The sequence below is a fragment of the Kogia breviceps genome, chromosome X, assembly GCF_026419965.1.
Source record: "Kogia breviceps isolate mKogBre1 chromosome X, mKogBre1 haplotype 1, whole genome shotgun sequence".
Lineage (NCBI taxonomy): Eukaryota > Metazoa > Chordata > Mammalia > Artiodactyla > Physeteridae > Kogia > Kogia breviceps.
In genome coordinates this window covers 101,484,825-101,505,948 of record NC_081330.1, presented here as the reverse complement: position 1 = coordinate 101,505,948, position 21,124 = coordinate 101,484,825, and the positions used below count along the sequence as shown (strand labels likewise).

General features: G+C 40.0%; 1 protein-coding gene across 1 annotated transcript in view; it reads left to right on the top strand.

The window, feature by feature from the left end:
• OTC (ornithine transcarbamylase) overlaps window positions 1-15,689 on the top strand; it is a 57,263-nt gene extending 41,574 nt beyond the window's left edge. Inside the window, exons 6-10 of the mRNA XM_059049889.2 lie at window positions 1,810-1,932; window positions 7,431-7,484; window positions 7,565-7,714; window positions 9,611-9,748; window positions 15,481-15,689. Of these exons, the coding sequence (XP_058905872.1) occupies window positions 1,810-1,932; window positions 7,431-7,484; window positions 7,565-7,714; window positions 9,611-9,748; window positions 15,481-15,540 (525 nt within the window). The 3' untranslated portion in view covers window positions 15,541-15,689. The remainder of the gene's footprint in view (window positions 1-1,809; window positions 1,933-7,430; window positions 7,485-7,564; window positions 7,715-9,610; window positions 9,749-15,480) is intronic.
• Window positions 15,690-21,124: the final 5,435 nt, after the last annotated feature.

The following is a 21,124-nucleotide window of genomic DNA, read 5'->3' as shown; positions in this document are numbered from 1 at the left end:
AGAATAGAAAAATCGTTATGTAATCCATATATATATCAGGCTCTGTGACTTGGCAGTGAAGACTGGTGGAGTGTGCTTTGAATATTCAAAATGGTCAATTACTAAATGACTTTCTGAGGAGGCCATTTTCTATCATTTTAATAAATTGCTTAAGACTGCAGTTAAGAGCATGCAGAATTTATAGAATTGAGGCTCAAATTTAGCCATGTCCCTTCAAATTAAAAACTTGAATAACTTTGAAAGATTCATCCCATTGGGTTTGCCGCAGCCAATCTACACAGTCTTGCCACTGGGAATCCTAACAACCACGGTTTCTGCGTCTATGGACTATTCTGGGGAGACAGGGTAAACTGGATAGGTAGGTCTATCTTCCTCCTCAGTTGAATAAGCTACACACATATACATGTGAGGTTAAACTCAAAATGAAACTCTTTGATGATGAAGGTAAGATTAATGCAGAGAGGATGACACGATGTTAGATACCAAGTGGCTGTTTGTAGTTGTGGCTTTAGATATACGCCAGATAATTTAATGCTTCGCCTTGGGGCTTTATCATTACTAGATTATACATTCATCAGGGAGAGTGAAATGTTCTATTCATCATATTGTCCCCTGCAGGACCTGGTGCAATGCCTTCATAAAGGAACTTCTCAAAGTAGGAGCTGAATGAATAAATAGCAGCTTATTAAGGGTGTGGAATCTAAATCAGATGAACCTGGATTTACATCCAAGCTTAGCCACCCAGTAGTTCTGTGATCTTCAAATTAGTTAGCCTTTCTCTTTTAAAAATCTTATCTTTATAAATATATAAACGTATAAAATATATGAAACCTACAGACACTTCAAGGAAAGGAAAACAAATATCCATGTGCCCATTATACAGTTTTGTCAAATCTTACTTTAGAATTTTTTGTTGTTTTTATTTTTTATTTATTTATTTATTTTTTTTGGTATGCGGGCCTCTCACTGCTGTGGCCTCTCCCGTTGCGGAGCACAGGCTCCGGACGCGCAGGCCTAGCGGCCATGGCTCACGGGCTTAGTTGCTCCGCGGCATGTGGGATCTTCCCGGACCAGGGCACGAACCCGTGTCTCCTGCATCGGCAGGCGGATTCTCAACCACTGCGCCACCAGGGAAGCCCTGTTGTTTTTAAATAAAATGTTACAGATAAGAGTTGAAGTCCACTGTGTAACTATTCCTGATGCCATTTCCTCCAACCCCGCAAAGAAATTTTTATCCTGGTGTTTGTATTTATAATTTCCAAGCATGTTTTTATACTTTAACTGTACATGTCAATATCTATAAACAGCCAAATGTATTAATGGTTTTTTAACTTTATATAAACAGGAACTTACTCAACTACCATGCTACACTGTTCTAGGTGCATTGTGTTTCCCCTTTCTTATACCAACAAGTTTAAGATTCATAAGGGCAGTGATTTTTGTCTCCCTTGTTCATTGTTCTCTCTCCAGGGCCAAGGACAGTGCCTGGACATTGATGGTTCTCAGTTTGTTGAATGAAAGAATAAATACAACAAAGATTCAGATTTGAAATATATGAAAATGAGTCTCCATATGAGTTCATATGATGTCTTGGCTTAAGATATTAGGACATATTGCTATTTTTTTGTGATTGTACCTTCATGTTATTGAACTGCTCTGTAAAATGCAAAAAAATATTAGTAGCTTATTCTTTCCAAGAAACCATTTAAAATTGAGATGTAGACTGTTTCCTTTATTGTAACCCTAATAATTGTTTCACATAAGTGGATTTTCTCCCAGATGTAATCTCCTCCATCCCTTGCCTTTCAGGAACACTACGGCTCTCTGAAAGGCCTTACCCTCAGCTGGATTGGGGATGGGAATAACATCCTGCACTCCATCATGATGAGTGCAGCGAAATTCAGGATGCACCTTCAGGTGGCTACTCCAAAGGTAGGGAAAATTTCTGCCTTGAAACTAACCCCCTTTGAAATCATTCCCAGATGCAATTACCTAGTGAAAAACAAACCTCTCTTCCATTCAAGGAGAGGACAGGTGAGGCCACAAAATTTAGGTTATGTTACTAGCCCTACTATTATAGCTACCCGGCCTCTTGAGTTTCCAATTTCCCATCTCTACAAAAAGAGATAGTCTTGCTTGATGCCTTTCACCCTGTCTGTGTTAAAAGCATGTCTGAATTATCCCTTTGAGTACCCTGAAACCAGCCATTATGATGACTGGCATTCTTGTGCATTGCTACCACAAAGGCTGAAGAAAGTAATGAAATCCAGACAGCGTAGAAATCCCAAAAGGCATGGGGAAGATGCTGCCATTTTATGAGTATTACGATTTGGTAAAAAAAAAAAAAAAATTCACTCTAATGTGAAGGACACAGCAATGGCATGTACACCAGCTTAGTGTTTCAAAACTCAAATCCAGGGGCCCTTCAGCCTTTTAAATCTGAGTCCTGGCTGTGAAGCTACCCCCACTTACTTCCTACCCTGCTATTAATCTCTCACAGGATGTATGGGAAATGTGACTTCTTTTATAGGTCCAAAGTAACACTTTTGATACACGAGAAACTGGTAGTAATTGTTGTCTGTGAGAAGTGAAACTGGGCGATTCAAGGATAGAGGTAGGAGGGAGACTTTATTTCCACAGTATATCCTTTTATGTGGTTTGAATTTCTTAACATGTAAATGTTCTACCTACATATTAAGTCCGTAAATAAATACACCAAAATAAAAAAGTGCAGATCCCCCTAGGAGAAGCCCTATGTTAAGATACTCCCAGCCTCGAGTTTGGGATTAACAGATGCAAACTATTATATATAGGATGGATAAACAACAAGGTCCTACTGTCTAGCACAGGGAACTATATTCAGTATCCTGTGATAAACTATAAGGGAAAAGAATATGAAAAAGAATGTATCAATATATATGTATAACTGAGTCACTTTGCTGTACAGCTGAAATTAACACAACATTGTAAATCAACTATACTTCAATAATTTTTTTAAAAAAAGATACTCCCAGCCTCATACAAAATAAGTAGGCCTTTTAGAGGATAAAAACGAATTCTACAAGAGACTCATACACAAATCAGTCCTGAAGGATCTCCACCGAACCTTTTACATACCCCCTTTCTACTGAATTCTTTTCACCATTCTGTTTCTCATTAGTTACAATTTCCTATCGGGAGTCTTTTGAAGGGAAAGCTCCCCTAAATAGAAGCCATTTCAGAAACTAAGTAAAAGATAGAACTGATCTTCTCATTAAGGGATGATGATTCACAAAATTGTCCACCAGTGTTTCTGACTGAGCATGTGTTTGCTGTTATCTCAGTAGCCACTGCTGTGGTTCACTCTGATAAGCTAAGACATTCAGAGGTGAATATGTGAGGCCTAAAAATTCCTCCTTGCTTCTGCTTCTTGAGTTTAAGAGGGACCCAGGGCTTTCTGGGGACATGGGACTATCAATGCTAAAAGTGGGAGGGTCCCAGGCAAGCTAGGGTGATTTGGTCACCCAAGTGCCATGTCAGGCACTGTCCCACAGAAGGGGGCTGCAGCCTGATCCAACAAGTAAGCTCTGGAGTGTAGGTTATACCCCAGAGCTGTCCCAACCCAAGGCCAAGGAAGATGGGCTTTTATCCTTGGAACCAGTCGTTGGCCAAGGGCAGAGTGGGAGGTAGGGTGGTGAATCCCCTGGCACGTTTGGCAGGAAAAGCAGTCGGAGGCCAGAGGGCCACCTTCTGAAGAAGAGCTGTGACCGTTAGGTGTTAAAAGCACACTGAAATGGGGAGAGGGGGCAAAAGATGTAAAACAGGATCCTCTGAGGGCATCTGGGTAGAGCACTAGCATTGCTGCCTCCTGCCAAAACCAAATAAAACAAATAAGACAAAACAAAACGCCTTTCCCTAGTGTTCTTGCTGAACCAGTTTGAGTCAATGCACCTGCTGCCTTAGTTTCCCAGGACTGCCACAACAAATTCCTACAAACTGTGTGGCTTAAAACAACAGAAATGTATTATCCCACAGCTCTGGAGACTAGAAGTCCAAAGTCAAGGTGCTGGCAAGGCCACAACCCCTCCAAAGCCTCTAGGGGAGGATCCGTCCCTGTCTCTTCCTACTTCTGGTCGCCCCAGGCATTCCTTGGCTTGTGGTGGCATCACTCCAATCTCTGCCTCCACCTTCTTCCCTTTATGTCCGTTGTTTCTTGTCCAAATGTTCCTCTTCTTATGAGGATAGCAGTCATATTAAATTTAGGCCAACCCTAATCCAGTATGACCTCCTTTTAACTAATTACATCTGCAAAAACCCTACTTCTAAAAAAGGTCACATTCTGAGGTTCTGGTGGGGAAGGAATTTTTGGAGGACACTATTCTACCTAATACACTTGCCATAGAAGAAATGTCAGGCATAGGGAGCAGCATATATTGGAAGCCACTCTATTATAGTAAACTTTGGGGATGCAGAGAGCTAACCCTTACAACAGATAATCCTCTTTCATTGAGCATGAACTGGAATAAAGGGTCGGATCTGACGTGTGAATAAGGTAGTTCTTCTTCACTTTACGGGAAGAGTTAGCACATTCTCACTACAAATCTAGCTTGAAGAAGGGCTCTATATTAATGCAAACTCTTACTGCATTTGGGTTTTACAGATAAAACATACATTAACAATAGTTATTCCCTGCTATACGGTGTTTTCAGAAAGGTTTTATTCTGTTGGAGAAATACATGATTTAAACATTTTATTGCATGTCAAAGATGTTTTATTAACATCAAAGGAAAAAAATCCCAATATTACTGAGGAATTTCAGTATTGTTCTTATGCCGAAACTCATTTAAATGATAAAGAGTACTAAAACCTGGTTAAATTTTGGTGGGAGTAACAGTTTTTAAAAGTCTTCTGGAAAGTCTGAAGTGTAGAAGTTGTTCCATCAATTTATAAGTAGACCTATTTCCTTTAAAGATAAAGCTAGGAGACTTAGTGTAAACTTAAGAAGCACTGAAAAGTTTCCAAGGCCACAGTTAATCTATTTCCCCATTCTTCAACCAAGAATAACTTACATGTTCAAGAAAACATAATTTTGTCCTTGATTGTAAAATTGTTCCATAAACTATTGATGGTAATGATTTTAACATTGTTCTAAGTGAATACTTAGACTGAACTGGGTCTGTTAATCACCTTCTTCGTCTGGTTTTAAGATTTATGTAAAAGCCAATGAGTGATTTAGTATTGAAAGCTGAGCTGTGAGTAAAGAATTCCTCTTCGTATTCTCAGTCATGGCCCAGCGCATGCAAGGTTGGGTGATTTTCTAATTTCCAAACCTCTCTGTTGGTTCTCTAAGTGCTTATTGATTCCTTCTCTAAGCATGATTATACTTAGGGAGTATAAAACCTGCTTTCCAAAGGGAAAGCTAAATTTTCAGGGCAGGAGGTACATGGGGTAATATAATAGCCAAGCCTCTGCATTGCTCTTTACCAGTGTGAATGGTCACAACATTAGTTACTAAATTAGCAAGCCTTACTCAATTAATTACCTTCCCCAAATCTCAGTAAACAAAGCTCCAGAATTTATGGCTATTTGAGAATGATACGGCTGCTAAAATGTCTGCAGGTATCATCGTCATCTGATAGTTTCTTTCCTCAAGAATTTTTTAATGAGAGAAGGAACTATTATAGATAATTATCTGCAAATAAACACAATTTCAAATGAATAAATCTGAACATGCCTGCTGTGGGTTGAGTTTCCTGGGAAGCAGATTCTGAGTGTTTGGCATGCAGGATGTGCAGGATGTTTATGACAGCATGCCCTTGAGAAGGGAGGGGAAGGAAGCAGGAGTGGGCAGGAGAAACCGAACTGCGATGCAGGCCCAAGAGCAACCTCAGCTGACCTTATGAAGAATTCTAGATCTGAGATGGCCATTTAGGGCTGTCCCAAGTTGGGAGGATGGAGTCAGGTTTTTATGTCCTCCTGTCAATCAGTCACTGGATGCAGGTGGCCTTGGAAGGGTACGTGACCCTGGGTGAGTCGGCTTCTGTGCAGCTGAGGCAGTGCCCGAAGAGGGCTGACAGCTGAAAGCTATCTTCCGGCGCACATGCAGCAGCTGGGACAGTAAGTCTTTTATTCATGAAGGGGGATGTGGGTGACACATCACTGCACCCATCGCAATGTCCTACTGAGAATTTATAAAACCGAGTCAAAAATAAACTCTAAGAATTCAGAAAAACAAGAAGGATGGAGGATGATGAGAATAATTATGGTGTTTGGACTGACAGGCCTTCCACATGGAGGGTCCAGAGGTGAGGCTGGCCTAGAGTTTTGATAAAGGAGGAGCTGACATGTTCCAATGAAGACGCCCAGAAGGGGACAAAGGGGGAGATGTGCAAGGGTGAAAGGCTGTGATGGCAGAAAAGGGCAAGACGTGTACAAGGATGACAATGAGATTGGCTTTCCTGCAGCAAGATGTTGAGCAAAATTAAAAGAGACAGAAGCAGGAGATGTCGGCGGGGTGCCTTGATACTCTTAATCGGCTTCGACTTAGGAAACAAGTAGTAAACATTGAAAGGCTTCGGAGAAAACAATTCTTTCTGCTGTGTATAGAGCAGATTGGAGGGTGAGGATGGAGGCAGAGGGGTTATCTGTGGGGTCTGGAATAGCTTGGGGGACTTCAGCTGTTCACATAGTGTTGCCCCCCACCTAGGGTTCAGACCAGACTGAGCAAGCGAGGTACCTAGGGTTCAAAATTCGTGTTTGCACGACTGACAGTGAGCGCTTGCCTCACCCAAGTCCCAACAGTGCCCTCACCAAACCAACCCAAACGAATATATTTCAACAGTATACTTCCTGTGTAAAGGCCATTTCAAAGCAAGCTCCCTGCACACAGGACCCTGGCCGGTGAGCGCACAAGAGTAAGATGTGTGCATGTGGGCTCTGAGTATTTAGCTCACGTGGTGAGGGAAGGTTTCTCTGAGGAGGAAACATTTGAGCTGAGACCTGAAAGCATTATCCACGTGGCGTGGGTGGGAAAAAGCATTTCAGACAAAAAAAAAAAAGCATTAAAAAAAAACAGCTTGTGGAGAGACTCTGCAGCTAAAATGCGTTAAGTTGTAGAATTATGTATATAATCCTCTTAAACTCTTAGAGGACAAGAAGAGGTGCTACCAAGAGCTGGAAAGCACCACACCCCATTTGTCTTTATGACGAAAGAGGTCAAAGATAATAAAAGACAAACGGGGCAATTGATTACCCTTTTTAAATTCCCCAAAGGACCATTAAGGTTTGAAATTCTAGATGTCAACATCATATTCTACTGAACATGGTTGAGCTACAATTTAGAGCAAAAACAGGAAGGAGAGCAGGGATGTTGCTGAAGGGAAAATAATGCATGTATAAGAAGGCATTTATAAGAAAACTACCTAAATAACAGTTCATTCTTCCCCCTGCAGGGTTATGAGCCTGATCCCAGCATAATCAAGTTGGCAGAGCAGTATGCCAAGGAGGTATGCTCCTTATATGTAAAGGTGTAACTGTCTTTCCCTGTCCCGTGAAGTTCTTTAACCGGCTTGCTCGTGTATGCCAGAACGGTACCAAGCTGTCACTGATGAACGATCCATTGGAAGCGGCTCGTGGAGGCAATGTATTAATTACAGACACTTGGATAAGTATGGGGCAAGAAGAGGAGAAGAAAAAGCGGCTCCAGGCTTTCCAGGGTTACCAGGTTACAATGAAGGTACAAACTGATGCCTCTCTGAAGGTTCATTAATTCCATTCATAAAGGCCAGAATCATCTAATCACTCATTCACTTTGGGGAGAACAGACTGTCCCTTCATTCCCTATAAAGGACTCGCTGACTGTATCCCCAGTGATTTCTCTCCTCCTGAAGATTAGCTCTGTCCTTTGGAAAGACACTTTTGTCTTGGATGAAGGAATTGAAACCCAAGCAGAAGAGAGAAGCAAGCTTTTCCCTCTCACAGTGGTGGAGGCATCAGAATTCTTTGCCCTTTGTGTCTCTTTGCAGACCTTTTCTGTGTATTTACGTAGTCCTACACACACACACACACACACACACACACACACACACACACACACACACACACCACACACCTCCACCCCTAATGATTTATCATAAATGGTAGATTAGACATATTATTGTGACTTATTTTTTCCACCTAACAAATCTTAGATCTTCTTGTCCATTCATTCAGATATTTTTCATTCTTTTTAATGGCTGCATGGAATTCCAAAGTACGAGTGGAACATATTTTACCTAAAATGTTTCCTGCCTGTTGAAAAATTAGGCTATTTTCAATTATCCCAATTACAAACAATGCTGCAATGAAGATCATTTTATATACATTTCTTTGTGCAGGTATTACTAGAGAATAGAATTCTCCTTCTAGGGAGAAGAATTTCTGGGTGAAGTGGTATATACTTTTTAAAATATGAGAAATGCTGCTAAACTGCCCATCCAAAAAGGATTGACAATTTATACTCCCTCTACACTCTCTCTGTTCTTAGTTGTAATTTACATTTTTAATTTTTAAAAATCTGTATCTCATGCTTTTTAAAATTTGTATTTCTCTGATTACTAATGAAGCTGAACATCTTTTCATGTTTATTGGCCATTTCCATATTGTTTCTATAAACTATAATATTCTTTCATATTATATCACATTATCCTTTGCCTATTTTCTATTGTTTTTTTAACAAAAACAAAAAAAAATTTAGTACAAAGGCAGTAATTTTGAGGTAATAATTTATGAGGGAATGTAGTTTTGAATCTGTACGTGAACGATGAAAATGGATGGGAAAATGTAATTTTCAGGAATTAACTGTTAGAGAAAATTAAAATTACTAGGACGTTTGCATGAAGAATGAACCACCTAGTGCATAGAGCCCATAATCCTGTTTAATGCACTTCTATCTCAGAGCTCTTTTTTTTTTTTTTTTTGTGGTACGCGGGCCTCTCACTGTCATGGCCTCTCCCGTTTTGGAGCACAGGCTCCGGACGCGCAGGCTCAGCGGCCATGGCTCACGGGCCCAGCCGCTCCGCGGCATGTGGGATCCTCCCAAACCGGGGCACGAACCTGTGTCCCCCGCATCGGCAGGCGGACTCTCAACCACTGCGCCACCAGGGAAGCCCTCAGAGCTCTTTTTCAGAATTGTTTTAACTAGTAATGAAGTATGCTTCAAGTGCTAAAGACCATAATTTGGAGATAAGCTAAAAATATAACACTATCATGTAAAGGCAACCTTTAAAATACATTGGGGCATAACTGGTGACTTTTGCTATCAGCCACATATTACCCTAGTAGAGTTCTTTACTGAAGTGTCCATCCATTATCTCACTAGACAGAGTACCAGAAAACTGAGTTAGTGGTTTAATTTGCAGTGGTGATCTCCCAAATTAAAAAAAAAAATGACTAGAAAGTTCCATAAGTTGAAAGTACCATATACATTTCCGATGGGTGCCTTGAGCTTAAACCCTCACTCTGCCCCTTTATCTCTCCCTTTGCATTGACCTTTGACCCCGGGTCAGAGTCAGAGACTCTGACTGTGAAGAAGACAAATGTGATAGCCACATACAAGAGCCAAAACACAGTCTTAACCCCATCTCTTCTTTAGATGGCTAAAGTTGCTGCTCCTGACTGGACATTTTTACACTGCTTGCCCAGAAAGCCAGAAGAAGTGGACGATGAAGTGTTTTATTCTCCACGATCACTTGTATTCCCAGAGGCCGAAAACAGAAAGTGGACAATCATGGTAAGCAAGAAATGGGGACTGGAGGATAGGGAATTCTCTGTGTGGCCCCCTACTCGGTCATTCATGCCTTTTGGTAAATAATAAGCAGCTGGGATTACCCACATACATTACTTGCTCAGATGGCATCTACTTTTTTCTTTCAGAAAGTTCATAATAGATTATTATTGCTTAAAGCATTTACAGTGTATTTTCAATGGTGTAAAACTGACCCCCATCGAAATATATCTATTTTAGTCAAAATTCTTACTGTTCTTGATCAGTGTGAGTACCAGCCACCATTGCCTGCCAACCATGATAAGTTGTATAATTCTTATATAATAATTTTAAAATCCCCTTGTTAATGTTTACAGAAGCCCCTAATACAGTGCCTGGCACAAAGTGGGCCTTCAGAGAAATCTTATTTCCTTTCTTCTCTCTTTCTTCCTTTCATTCCTTGCCTAGATAATTGTTTTGGTTCTCTATTGGCTTTAGCCCCACAGACACGTTTGTTTTTAGGTACAGAACATTTCCAAAATTGCAGCAAGACTAATCTTACAAATTATTAGTCCCTTTAACAAAATGCCACTAGTTTCATCTTCATCACCACTATTCTAGGACATATTAACCTCACATCTCTGCTTTACAATATCCCAAACACCATTGTCTTTTCTGGAAAACGGAATACTCCAGTGCCATAATTTAGTACCACCATCTTTTAGCTTTTAGTGATTTAACTGATCTCAATTACTATACCAGCCAGGGTCTTACTGGCAAACAATAGAGTCCCCTTCAGGTAGAGAAATAAAAAGGAATTTGTTAAAAGACATTAGGCATCTCCCAGAATCTCTGGGGAAAGAGGGTGCAGCGAATCATTCTTGTATACCACATATTCAGAAACAACACAGGCAGGAAAATTGCCCAGCGACACTGGTTCTTTTGTAACCAAAACACCACTGACACAGCCACCCATAGCCTGGTACCTAATGCCCTGGAAACGAAATGCCACATAGTCCATTATAGTTTCCCCCACCTGCATATGAACCAGAAGATCCAATCTCCCAGAGATGGCTTTCACTGCATGTTGTTCACTTATGGCTGCAAGATGCAGCCGAGTGGCATGCCTGCACCCCAGCTACAAGGGAGTCTGGGAAATGTAGTTTATAGCTTTCAGTATATGGAGTTGATAAAAACAAGCTGGAAAGGACTATCTGCTAATTATTTATATAATGTATAAATGGATATAGATAGGGTTATTGTGAGCATTAAATAATGCATGTAAAACATTTAGTATGTTATCTAATGCACTGTAAATATTGTCATTATAATTATCATCACCATTATCATCTTCATTGTTGATCTAATGCAGTGACCAGCAGAGATTTGAGCTCTACTGTAGCTGACTGGAAGACAATCATGACTCCCTTTGCAATGAAAAGTTGTGTATCAGGCCTAAATTTGTCATATCTAACAAGAGGGATGATTTTTTTTTTTTTTTTTTTTTTACTGTACCTTCCAGCTTGCCACCTCAGGACACTAACTTTGGCCAAAATGGCAATTGTCATGTCATTTAGACCAGTGCCTCTGAAGCTTTAATGTCCATTTGAATCACCTAGGGATCTTGTTAAAGTGCAGATTTAGATTTGGTCTGAGATGGGGCCCAAGATTCAGCATTTCTAACAAGCAACCAGGTAATGCAGATGCTGCTGTCCTGTGGACCACATTTTGAGGAGCAAAGATCCAGATGATGAAAAAGGAAATGTGAGCTCTCCAACCATATACCTCAGGAAGAAACATAGCAAAGAATTTGCCTCAGGCTCTATACTTTATCAGAAGTTGACTGAAGTTACAAAGATAAATTTTTTTTCAACCCAAATCTGTTAAAATAGGTCCTTTGTTGAAATTCAGAGGGGGAAACTAAAAGTAAGCTTTCTAAAGTATCATTTATGAAGAGTCTCTGCACATCTGAATTTTTAAAGAGCTTATTATGCATATCTTTCAATTGAATTTACTTAAAAAATTAAGTACTTAATGCATTCACATAATTGAAATGTTTACAAGAGTGTATATATTATACATACACACAGTGAAATCTTATGCCCACCCATTTTCCACCATCTAAGTCCTACCACCATCTCTCCATCTCCCATCTTCCTTTCCCTAATGGGAAAATATATTTTAAAGAAAACAAGAGGCATAGTCATATTAAAATGAAAGTAGAGAATCTAAAATAGAAAGAATACTCGACTGGGAGTGAGGAGACTTGAATTCTATACGTGTCTTTGATGTCACAACTGTCAGCTGTGTCATCTTGGATAAGTGTTATCTCTCTGGGTCCCAGTTTCCTCACATATAAAATAAGCAGATCAAGCCATATAGATGGCAAATGATTTTTAATCTTAGGTCCTCAATCTCATTAACAGGCTACTTAGAGTCCTATGTTCAGAAGGTTCTAAGCCTGCCTGTGGTCTTGGAAGGAAACAGTGGCATAACTGACTAGTGAGACCTGACATGGATTCTGGAAGGGGGTTGGTGACACACATGCTGTCCTCTTTGTGTCTCTGAGCCAGATGATTTGGAAGTCCCATTGAATTAAGTTCATTTCAGCAATCATATACTGAGCATCTACTGTGTGCCAGGCCCTCTGGCAGGCACTGGAGATTAAAAAAAAATGAATACTGTGCATTCCCCACATAGCCTGTACAATTCATAGAAGCATGGCATTTTCAAGAGGAATGAGACCTTAGAGATTGTCTAGTCTAAATTCCTATTTCATAGGCAAAGAAATTATTCTTAGACAGCTTATTTAGAATGGCATTTAGGCTCAGCATTGCTGTGATAGAGTCTTCTGGGATGTTCTAAAGGCACAATACTTGTTTTCCTCTAGAATTGCCCTATCAATACAGTAGCCACTAGGCACATGTGGCTATTTAATTTTTTTTTTTTTTTTTTTTTGGCTGTGTCGTGCAGCGTGTGTGATCTTGGTTCCCTGACCAGGGATCGAACCGGCACCCCCTGCAGTGGAAGCGTGGAGTCTTAACCACTGGACTGCCAGGGTAGTCCCTAAATTTAGACTTAAGCTAATTAAAAGATAACAAAATATTAGATTCAATTTCTCAGACATACTAACCACATTTTAAGTGCTCAAAAGCCACATATGGCTGGTGGCTACACTATTTGTATTGGACAGCACAGACACAGAACATTTCTATCATGGCAGAAAGTCCTATTGGATAGCACTACTGTCTAGAGAATGATTCTCACAAACACAATTTCATTTACAATCAGGACAGAAGAAGGAAGGAAAGATACAATCTATCCTCAGGTTCTGAGGTGCCCATAATGACTAATGTAATAACTAAATAAGGTGAAGGGCTTGTTCTAAAAGCATATAACATTTTTAAAGCAAAAGTGTACTCTTTCAGCACTCACAGTAGCTTTTTAAGGCCTTCGTGCTGGGTGATTTCCAGCAGTGCTGTTCAGAACACTCCAGTAATCACATCATTCTCTCCATAGGGCACAGGCCTTTTGATCTCTCTGTTTAAAACACACACACACACACACACACACACACACACACACACACACACACACACACACGGACATGCACCCTCTCCTTCCCACAAAGCTACCTTTTGTATTTTGTATTTTTCAATAATTACTAAGGCTGTAGGACTCATGAAGAGTCAGGTGGGTTTCTTCCTCTGCCTACAAATTTTACTGTGGAGCTGAAGTAACCTAAAGGGATCCTGCAAAAAATCTGCCACTTCAAAGCACTGCTATCATGATGACCCTTAGATACACAACACTACTGTGAACGTAGTTCATAGTATTTCATCGTCTCTTCTCTCCAAGTTAGGGGTGCCAGATGAAATACAGGATACCCAACTAAATTGGAGTTTCAAATAAACAATAAATAATTGTTTAGTATAGATGTGTCCCATGCAATATTTGGAACATATTTATAGTTTAAGAAAAATTATTGTTTATCTGAAATGCCTATTTATTTATGTATGTACGTATGTATGTGTCTAACTAAATCTGGCAACTCCATTCCTAACTGACTTTCTAAGATGTAATATTTGAAAATAAGTTTGACATATGCAGTGACCATTAAAAACAAAACCAAACCTGAGATGTGATCCCAGGAACCCATAAAAAAGCTTAAAATATTTTCCTGGAACATGTTCTTATCCCAGTGTTTGACCTTTCTATTTTCTCCTTGTCATTCAGATCTCAACTTAAATATCATTCTTTAACAAGATCTTCCCTGGCCACCCTCTCTTAAATGGTTCCCCAGCCTCCTTTATCCTTTTTTTTAATTTTCTAATGACATTTATCACTCCTTGATATTTTCTTTTTTGTTTCTTGCCTGTCCCCTCCCTATAATGAAAACTCCTTCATAAGAGCACTGATCTTGTCTGTAATGTCCTTCATTATACCTAGAAGGGTACCTGACAAATACCCTAAATATGTGCTCAATACATTTTTGTAGCCTGAAGGCAATACAGAGTACTGGTTGATTCTAGAACATAGGCTTTGGAAATCAGGTTAATATTCTGGCTCTCTGTGTGATCTTGGGAAAGTACCATAACTCTTCTAAGCCCAGTTTATTCATATGAAAATGGTGGTCAAGGTCCAGAACAGGCAAGTCCAGATCCACCCCTTACTACCACCACTCAGGAAAATACCTATGCTTCAGTTTCCTCATCTGTATTTTATATCTCTTCCTACCTCACATAGTAGGAATGGATAATAAATAGTACGATGCACATAAAGCAGTCAGCACAGGGCCCAGCACATGGTAACTCTTCAATGAATACTTTCAATGGGCACATTTGAAAGACAAGACCTGCTCTTGCTTGGTCAAAAAGCAAGAGCAAGCGCCTGAAAGGCAGTAAAACTACCTCTTAAGAGTGGAGTCAGAGAAACCTGGGTCCAAACCCAATTCTATACTCTGTTGTTTCCAGGATTGAGTTTCTCATCTATAAGTGATAATAACACAAGCTGCCTTAGAAGGTTGTTGCGTTACACGAGATAATGCACAAACAGTTCTCTCTACCTCACTGTAGCACCTAGCACAGTACCCGGCAAATACTTCTTAACTGATGAACACATGATAAGGCACTTAGTCTGGTACATAGTAAGCACTCAATCAACATTTGTCATCACTGTTTCTGATCTTATTACTATTGTCATTATTGTGGAAGTTGGGAAGAGTAAAGGTGAAAATTCCCATTTGTAGCACTCTTGGTTATAAATACTCTTTCATGAGGACCCAGATTCGGAGAGACATTATTCATTAACCTAAATTATTTACCTTAACTACTCTACATCTGATTTATTCTCAACTTCTCTAGGTTACAAGTAGCCAAACCACAGTGTAAACACAAGGATGGGAGGGATTCTATTTCTCTAAAACCAGCCAATACCTAGGTTTCACTTATGACTACAAAATCCAATCATGGCTACCACCTTGGGATCTCACTTCAGCTCTCTCCCCCACTAGTCCTGGAATGAGGCCTAAATAAGCATGGTGTTTGTGTATGTATTTGGGTCATCCTGATCCCTCCTGACCTCCCTTTATCCAAATAAAAATAAATATTCGTTCAGAACCGTCCCCTTATCATTTCCACGGGAAAACACATTTCAACCATAGGCCTTCAAAGCTGCAACCTGGATCCTCTTCCGTAGGTCCCTAAACAGACTCTTGCTAATGTTTACCCATTTCTTTCTTTCTCTGTGTGTCATCCCAGGCTGTCATGGTGTCCCTGCTGACAGATTACTCGCCTCAGCTCCAGAAGCCAAAGTTTTAATGCCGTGATGCTTCTCAAGAGAGAAACCATGTCCTTCAGTAACAGAATGAGTCAGTTTATGAGGGAAGGAGAAGAGAATCTAAGAAATAAACAAATCTTGATACAGGGTATAGGTGAATGACATATTGCTTTGCCATCGTGAAACCTTCCTGAAGCCCTTAATTTAAGTGCTGATGCACTGTAACACGTGGCTTAACTTGGTTTAAACTCTCTAATTCACAATTTCTGAGTTGCATTTGGGTACCATATTCATAATCATATACATTTGCTTCAACTAAACATAAAATACTGTGTTCATAACACATAATGCCTAAGCCATTAAATGTAATCTATGCTTATTATCTTAATAAATTATCACCCACACTAATTTATAAGTAAACATTTACCAGACAGTCAGCTGCTGGTAGATTTGTGGGCTGTGCTCATATCCCCTAGGACCAACAAGGGAGCCAGATGACCCATCTTGCTTATGTAATACAATTTTCAGGCAAATGGGGTAGACAGACATTCACTTATGGAGGCAAATGATGAAATTCTTAGAAAAACAGCTATAATTATGTCCAAACTCTGGAGGTTTTTCTAGTCATTTGTGGAAGGAGGGTCCTTCAAGAGCACACATCTCTTTTCTGTAATAAATACGTAATGTTACAAGCCTACAGAAGCCTTTGGGAACAAGTGGTAAAACCATGGATACCTAGCTAGGAATATAACATCCATTAGTGACATTTTTGTAGGTTCAAATTCTCCAGCAGGACCAATTTAATTTTTTCACGTTTGTGCTTTGTCATGCATCTAATCACACCACACACTGGATAGTTCCATAAAACTACTACTTGCTACATTTTAGTCCATTTTTTTCCTCTAATTTTTCTTCAAGATAATAAAATTTTTCATTACTGGATTATTATGTAATTAAAGCTAGATGTCTCTTGTGGGTGAACACAATGTGTATTGTTGAATTATTATGATATAATTTGAAATCTTTAGTTCAAATGTTAAATAACTGAAACTTTAAAAAAGTAACATATTTTACAGAGGACAAGAACAGTAATTACCTTTATATTCCATTTCTACTATTGGAAGAATGTTTCCAGGCTGGTTGACTGATATTCTTCAGCAGATAGCTATGGCTTAAATGAGGGAGCATGAGATGAATTACAAATCAGATGTGCAATGAAGATGCAATAAAACATAAATTTAGTAGGGAGATGGGGGAAGGCTCATAATATTACAGGAAAAAAATAAATTTTTCTAGTAAATATCAAAGGTGACTTTCATGTTTATGGTAATTTATTGGGAGCACTTAAGAAAGAAAGAGTGGAGTTTCATGAACTATCTTCTTTCAGCAGAGGATATAAGAACAATTTAACTAGGAGGTGCCATGTGTCTACACACAAAGGACGTAATCCTGAGTGTCACTCCACTTTCTAATTAGTCTCCTATGGTAATGAGCTCTCATCTCTTTACTGGCTATTCTCTGAACCAAATAGAAGGTATAATCTTCTTCCCTCAATCAGAAAGAACTTGTATCATTTTCTTGCCAAAATGTAGTCACCTTACCTCAAAACGCCCCAAAGCTTTCTTTTTTATGAACACACAGATTAACACTGCTTTCAACCTAAGCCTGTAGGAATTTATTTGCTTTCTTTTCATCTTAAGAAGACATTATTTATATTGTCAGGAATAAAGAAAACAGGGAAGGAAGATTTAGTATTGATATTAATTTTTCCAAAGCTATTTTATCTCCTGTTTCTTTTTACCCTTTCCTCCCTCACTCCCTTTCCTATGTAACTACTGTAATGACAGAGATGAACAAAAACTCCAGCAATGACCCTTGGGTTGCTGGTGTAGTAGATCCTATCAACTTAATTAATATAACTAGTCAAAGAGTTCCTTTCTTCCAGGCTTTCTCCACTGTAACACTGGAAGTAAAAACACCATGTGATTACATTGCAATGATTTCCATGTACGGGAAGAATTATCAGTTGTTTTCTTTTTTTCTGCAGTGATGTTTCTAGGAACTTTAGAAAAATAATTAAATGTCAGATATTCGAACAAATATTGTGCTAACAATTTGACTATTGTAACACCCCCAGGCAGAAAGATCTGCATAGATTAGCACGGCAATGCCAACATTAGAGCTCCTACACAAATAAGCTACCCTAGAACTTCAGTTAAAATGGTGAGGGCCTCTTGGTCCAATGCCAAAGTTCCAAGGCAAATCTTCTCAAATGATAAAAAGGAATGAAGAATACATACAGAGAGGGTGTCCAGAACATTCATTTTTGGGCATTTTTGTCTTGGACATTCTCATCAATGGAGATGAGCTGGTGCTACTCAGCAATTTTGTAGGATTGATGACAAATATGAAAGGTCATATCAAAGAATGGAAAACCGGTCAAGTCACAATGATTGGACACCTACAACCAGGAACACTATATACTGACATGCAAGATGTACTCTGTGCAAAGGTCTCAGGTAAAAGGTGTGAGTAAGGGTTAAAACTTGGTCTGCACTTCAGATACCAAGGCTTGTGCCTCCTTATAGGCCTTACAGCCAGAAGGAAGGAATGACATTTTTTGTAAGTTGTCCAGCAAGAGGGGACACTTTTCAGTGTTTGATAAACCTGAATAGGTGCTTTGTTTTAAGTCACACAAAAGGCCAGTATCTGGTCGGGGTAGACCTACTTTCAGTTATTTACATCAGGAATTTTTTTTCAATATCAGCTTGTACTTGATTAAAAGGAGACACACAGGGACACTTCAGTGATACTTTTGCAGTTTTGCCTCAGTTTCTGCCACAGTTTCAACGATATATTGCTTTGTCATTGTGAAACCTTCCTGAAGCCCTTAATTTAAGTGCTGATGCACTGTAATACTGGGAATGGAAATGATAGTATCTGTGCATTTTTGTGTGGCAAACACATGACACAGATCATTGAGGCAGGAATTTGCAATCAACTCTGCAGTTCCTTAATATTTTAAAGTAATTCATCCCTAATAATTATCCAGTAAATTTAATATCAATTATTGATAAAAAGAATCGTGGTCAGAACAAATGGAAGTGCATTCCTTTATATGGACTAAATCTTTTCACAGTTTGAACAGTGCCTGACTTGTATCAATGACACTGGACTTAGTTTCTAATCCATGTTTTTGTGAAACTCATTCCCAGAGGCAATGCAAGTACAACAGCTGCCTTCTGGAGAAAAATCGTTAGGCAAGTGAATTTTTAAACTGGAATGAGGCTTAGAAATGATCCAGATCATCCCTTCATTTTACAAAAGAAGGAAACAGGAAATAACAACAAAATGTTCCTAGGATAGAAAGATATTCTACAGGGAGGAATAATGCATGTGTTCAACACCCCTCTGCAAACTAGCTGGGATCCTACAGATGTAGCCACTTGATTTGATTTACTTCAATGGCTGAATAGGGAACAGGAAACTGGCTGGTCCAGGACTTGGATTCTATGAGGCCAACAGATGAGAGGAGAGTTCACACCTAAGCAGAGATAGATACAGATTTCAGGGATGTGAACAGTGATCCAAAAAGCATTCATGGGGCTTCCCTGGTGGCGCAGTGGTTGAGAGTCTGACTGCCGATGCAGGACACACGGGTTCGTGCCCCGGTCCGGGAGGATCCCACATACCACGAAATGGCTAGGCCCGTGAGCCATCGCCACTGAGCCTGCGCATCCGGAGCTTATGCTCCGCAACGGGAGAGGCCACAACAGTGAGAGGCCCGTGTACCGCAAAAAAAAAAAAAAAGCATTCATGTAGTAGATGCTGTTGGTATCTCAACCAGACGTCTATTAACCTGGGTTCGCCCACCCCCCAGCTGCTGTCAGGGTTGGATACTAATGGCTCACAGCTGCCCCTTTTGCCACCCTCAGCCATCAGGAACCACTTAGCCCAGGAGGTTACACTCTCACCCTCATCCCACTACTGGCAGTCCAAAGTCAATGAGTAACTGATAGAAAGGTGTACAAAAACATGGCTCTCATCCTTCTAGGCAGGACCAACCCTGTGGTGAAATTCATGCTCCAGAGCTTCCCTGGGGATTAGGCTGAAGCCAGTATCTGAGACCACATCCTTGGTTAGCTTCCCCTGATGCTTAACCTCCTTCCCTTGCTTCTCTTCTCCTGAGAGTGCTTCCTCAATAAATCGTTTGCAAAGGAATCCCCAACTCAGGCTCTGCTTCTAGGGAATCTGATCTAAGAAGATCCATGAATAAGACTTTTCAGAGGTCTGTACTGTACTGCTGATCCTTCAGGCATCAAGGGAGGAGTAGGAAGATAAGAGGCCATTAGACAAATGGTGAAGAGCTCGTGCATAAGCAAGCAAAAACTTTTCTGGTTACCAGGATCAGCCTTCCTTAAGAAGGAAGCAGAACATTATAAATAACAAATATTATTGTCTTGTCACATGTTGAAATTCATAATGAGGAATTTATTAGCTGCATGGAATAGGAGACCAATTTGCTTTCCCCAGAGAAGAGTACACCTGAGTTAACTGACAATATTGCAGGTTTATTTCTGTCACAGTTAAACACCTTTATAGGTCGGCAACTCTGGCAGCTGGTCTGCCCTTTGCATTGCCTTCCTCACTTCCCCCAAAGCTTCTTATTCAGCAGGTCTGGATTGGGGCCTCAGAATCTGCATTTTAACATGTTCCCACGGATGCCAATGCTGCCAGTCCAGGGACCACACTTTGAGAATCATTGGTATGAGGTAATTCTAAAGAATTATTTGAGGTGTCTTTATCCCCACATCCATAAAGCACCACCATAAAGCATTTGACATAACCCAGATCCTCTATTAATCTGTCTTTGGAGCCACTGAGGCCTGGGTTTTATCCCTCCTCTGCTATATAAACAGCCATCTAATCCTACTTTCCTTATCTGTAAAATGAGAATAATAATGCCCATCTCACAGTGTTGCTGAAAGGATTAAATGAATTAACATATATAAGAGTATTTGGCTTAAAGCAAGTGCTAAATAAATATTAGCCCCCCTTTTTTTTTGTGGCACTTGGGCATCTCACTGCTGTGGCCTCTCCCGTCGCGGAGCACAGGCTCCGCAGCCATGGCTCACAGGCCCAGCCGCTCCGCGGCATGTGGGATCCTCCCAGACCGGGGCATGAACCCGCGTCCCCTGCATCAGCAGGCCGACTCTCAACCACTGCGCCACCAGGGAAGCCCTTACCCCCATTTTGATTGATTGTTTCTAATACTTTATATTTTTTCTTTGGCCCTTTGTAACAAAATAATTATATCCTGCCATCAGAAACACTCAGTAGAATAGCTTTTTGCCTAAAAAAGGGCAAAGAGTGAGTTTGTCTTCTGAAGTTGGCAGAACCCAGCAGCTGATGCTTCAGTTGAGCCATCTCTTTCTAGAAGCTGCTTTGTGAATACCTATGCTACCCAGGTGAGTGGCCTGGCTCTTTGCCAAACAGAATCATGGAAGCCAACAAGTACAAAAATCTAATCAAAGTTACAACTCTTTTTTAAAAATTTAATTTATTTATTTTTTATACAGCAGGGGTTTTTTGTTGTTGTTGTTGTTGTTGTTGTTTTTGTGGTAC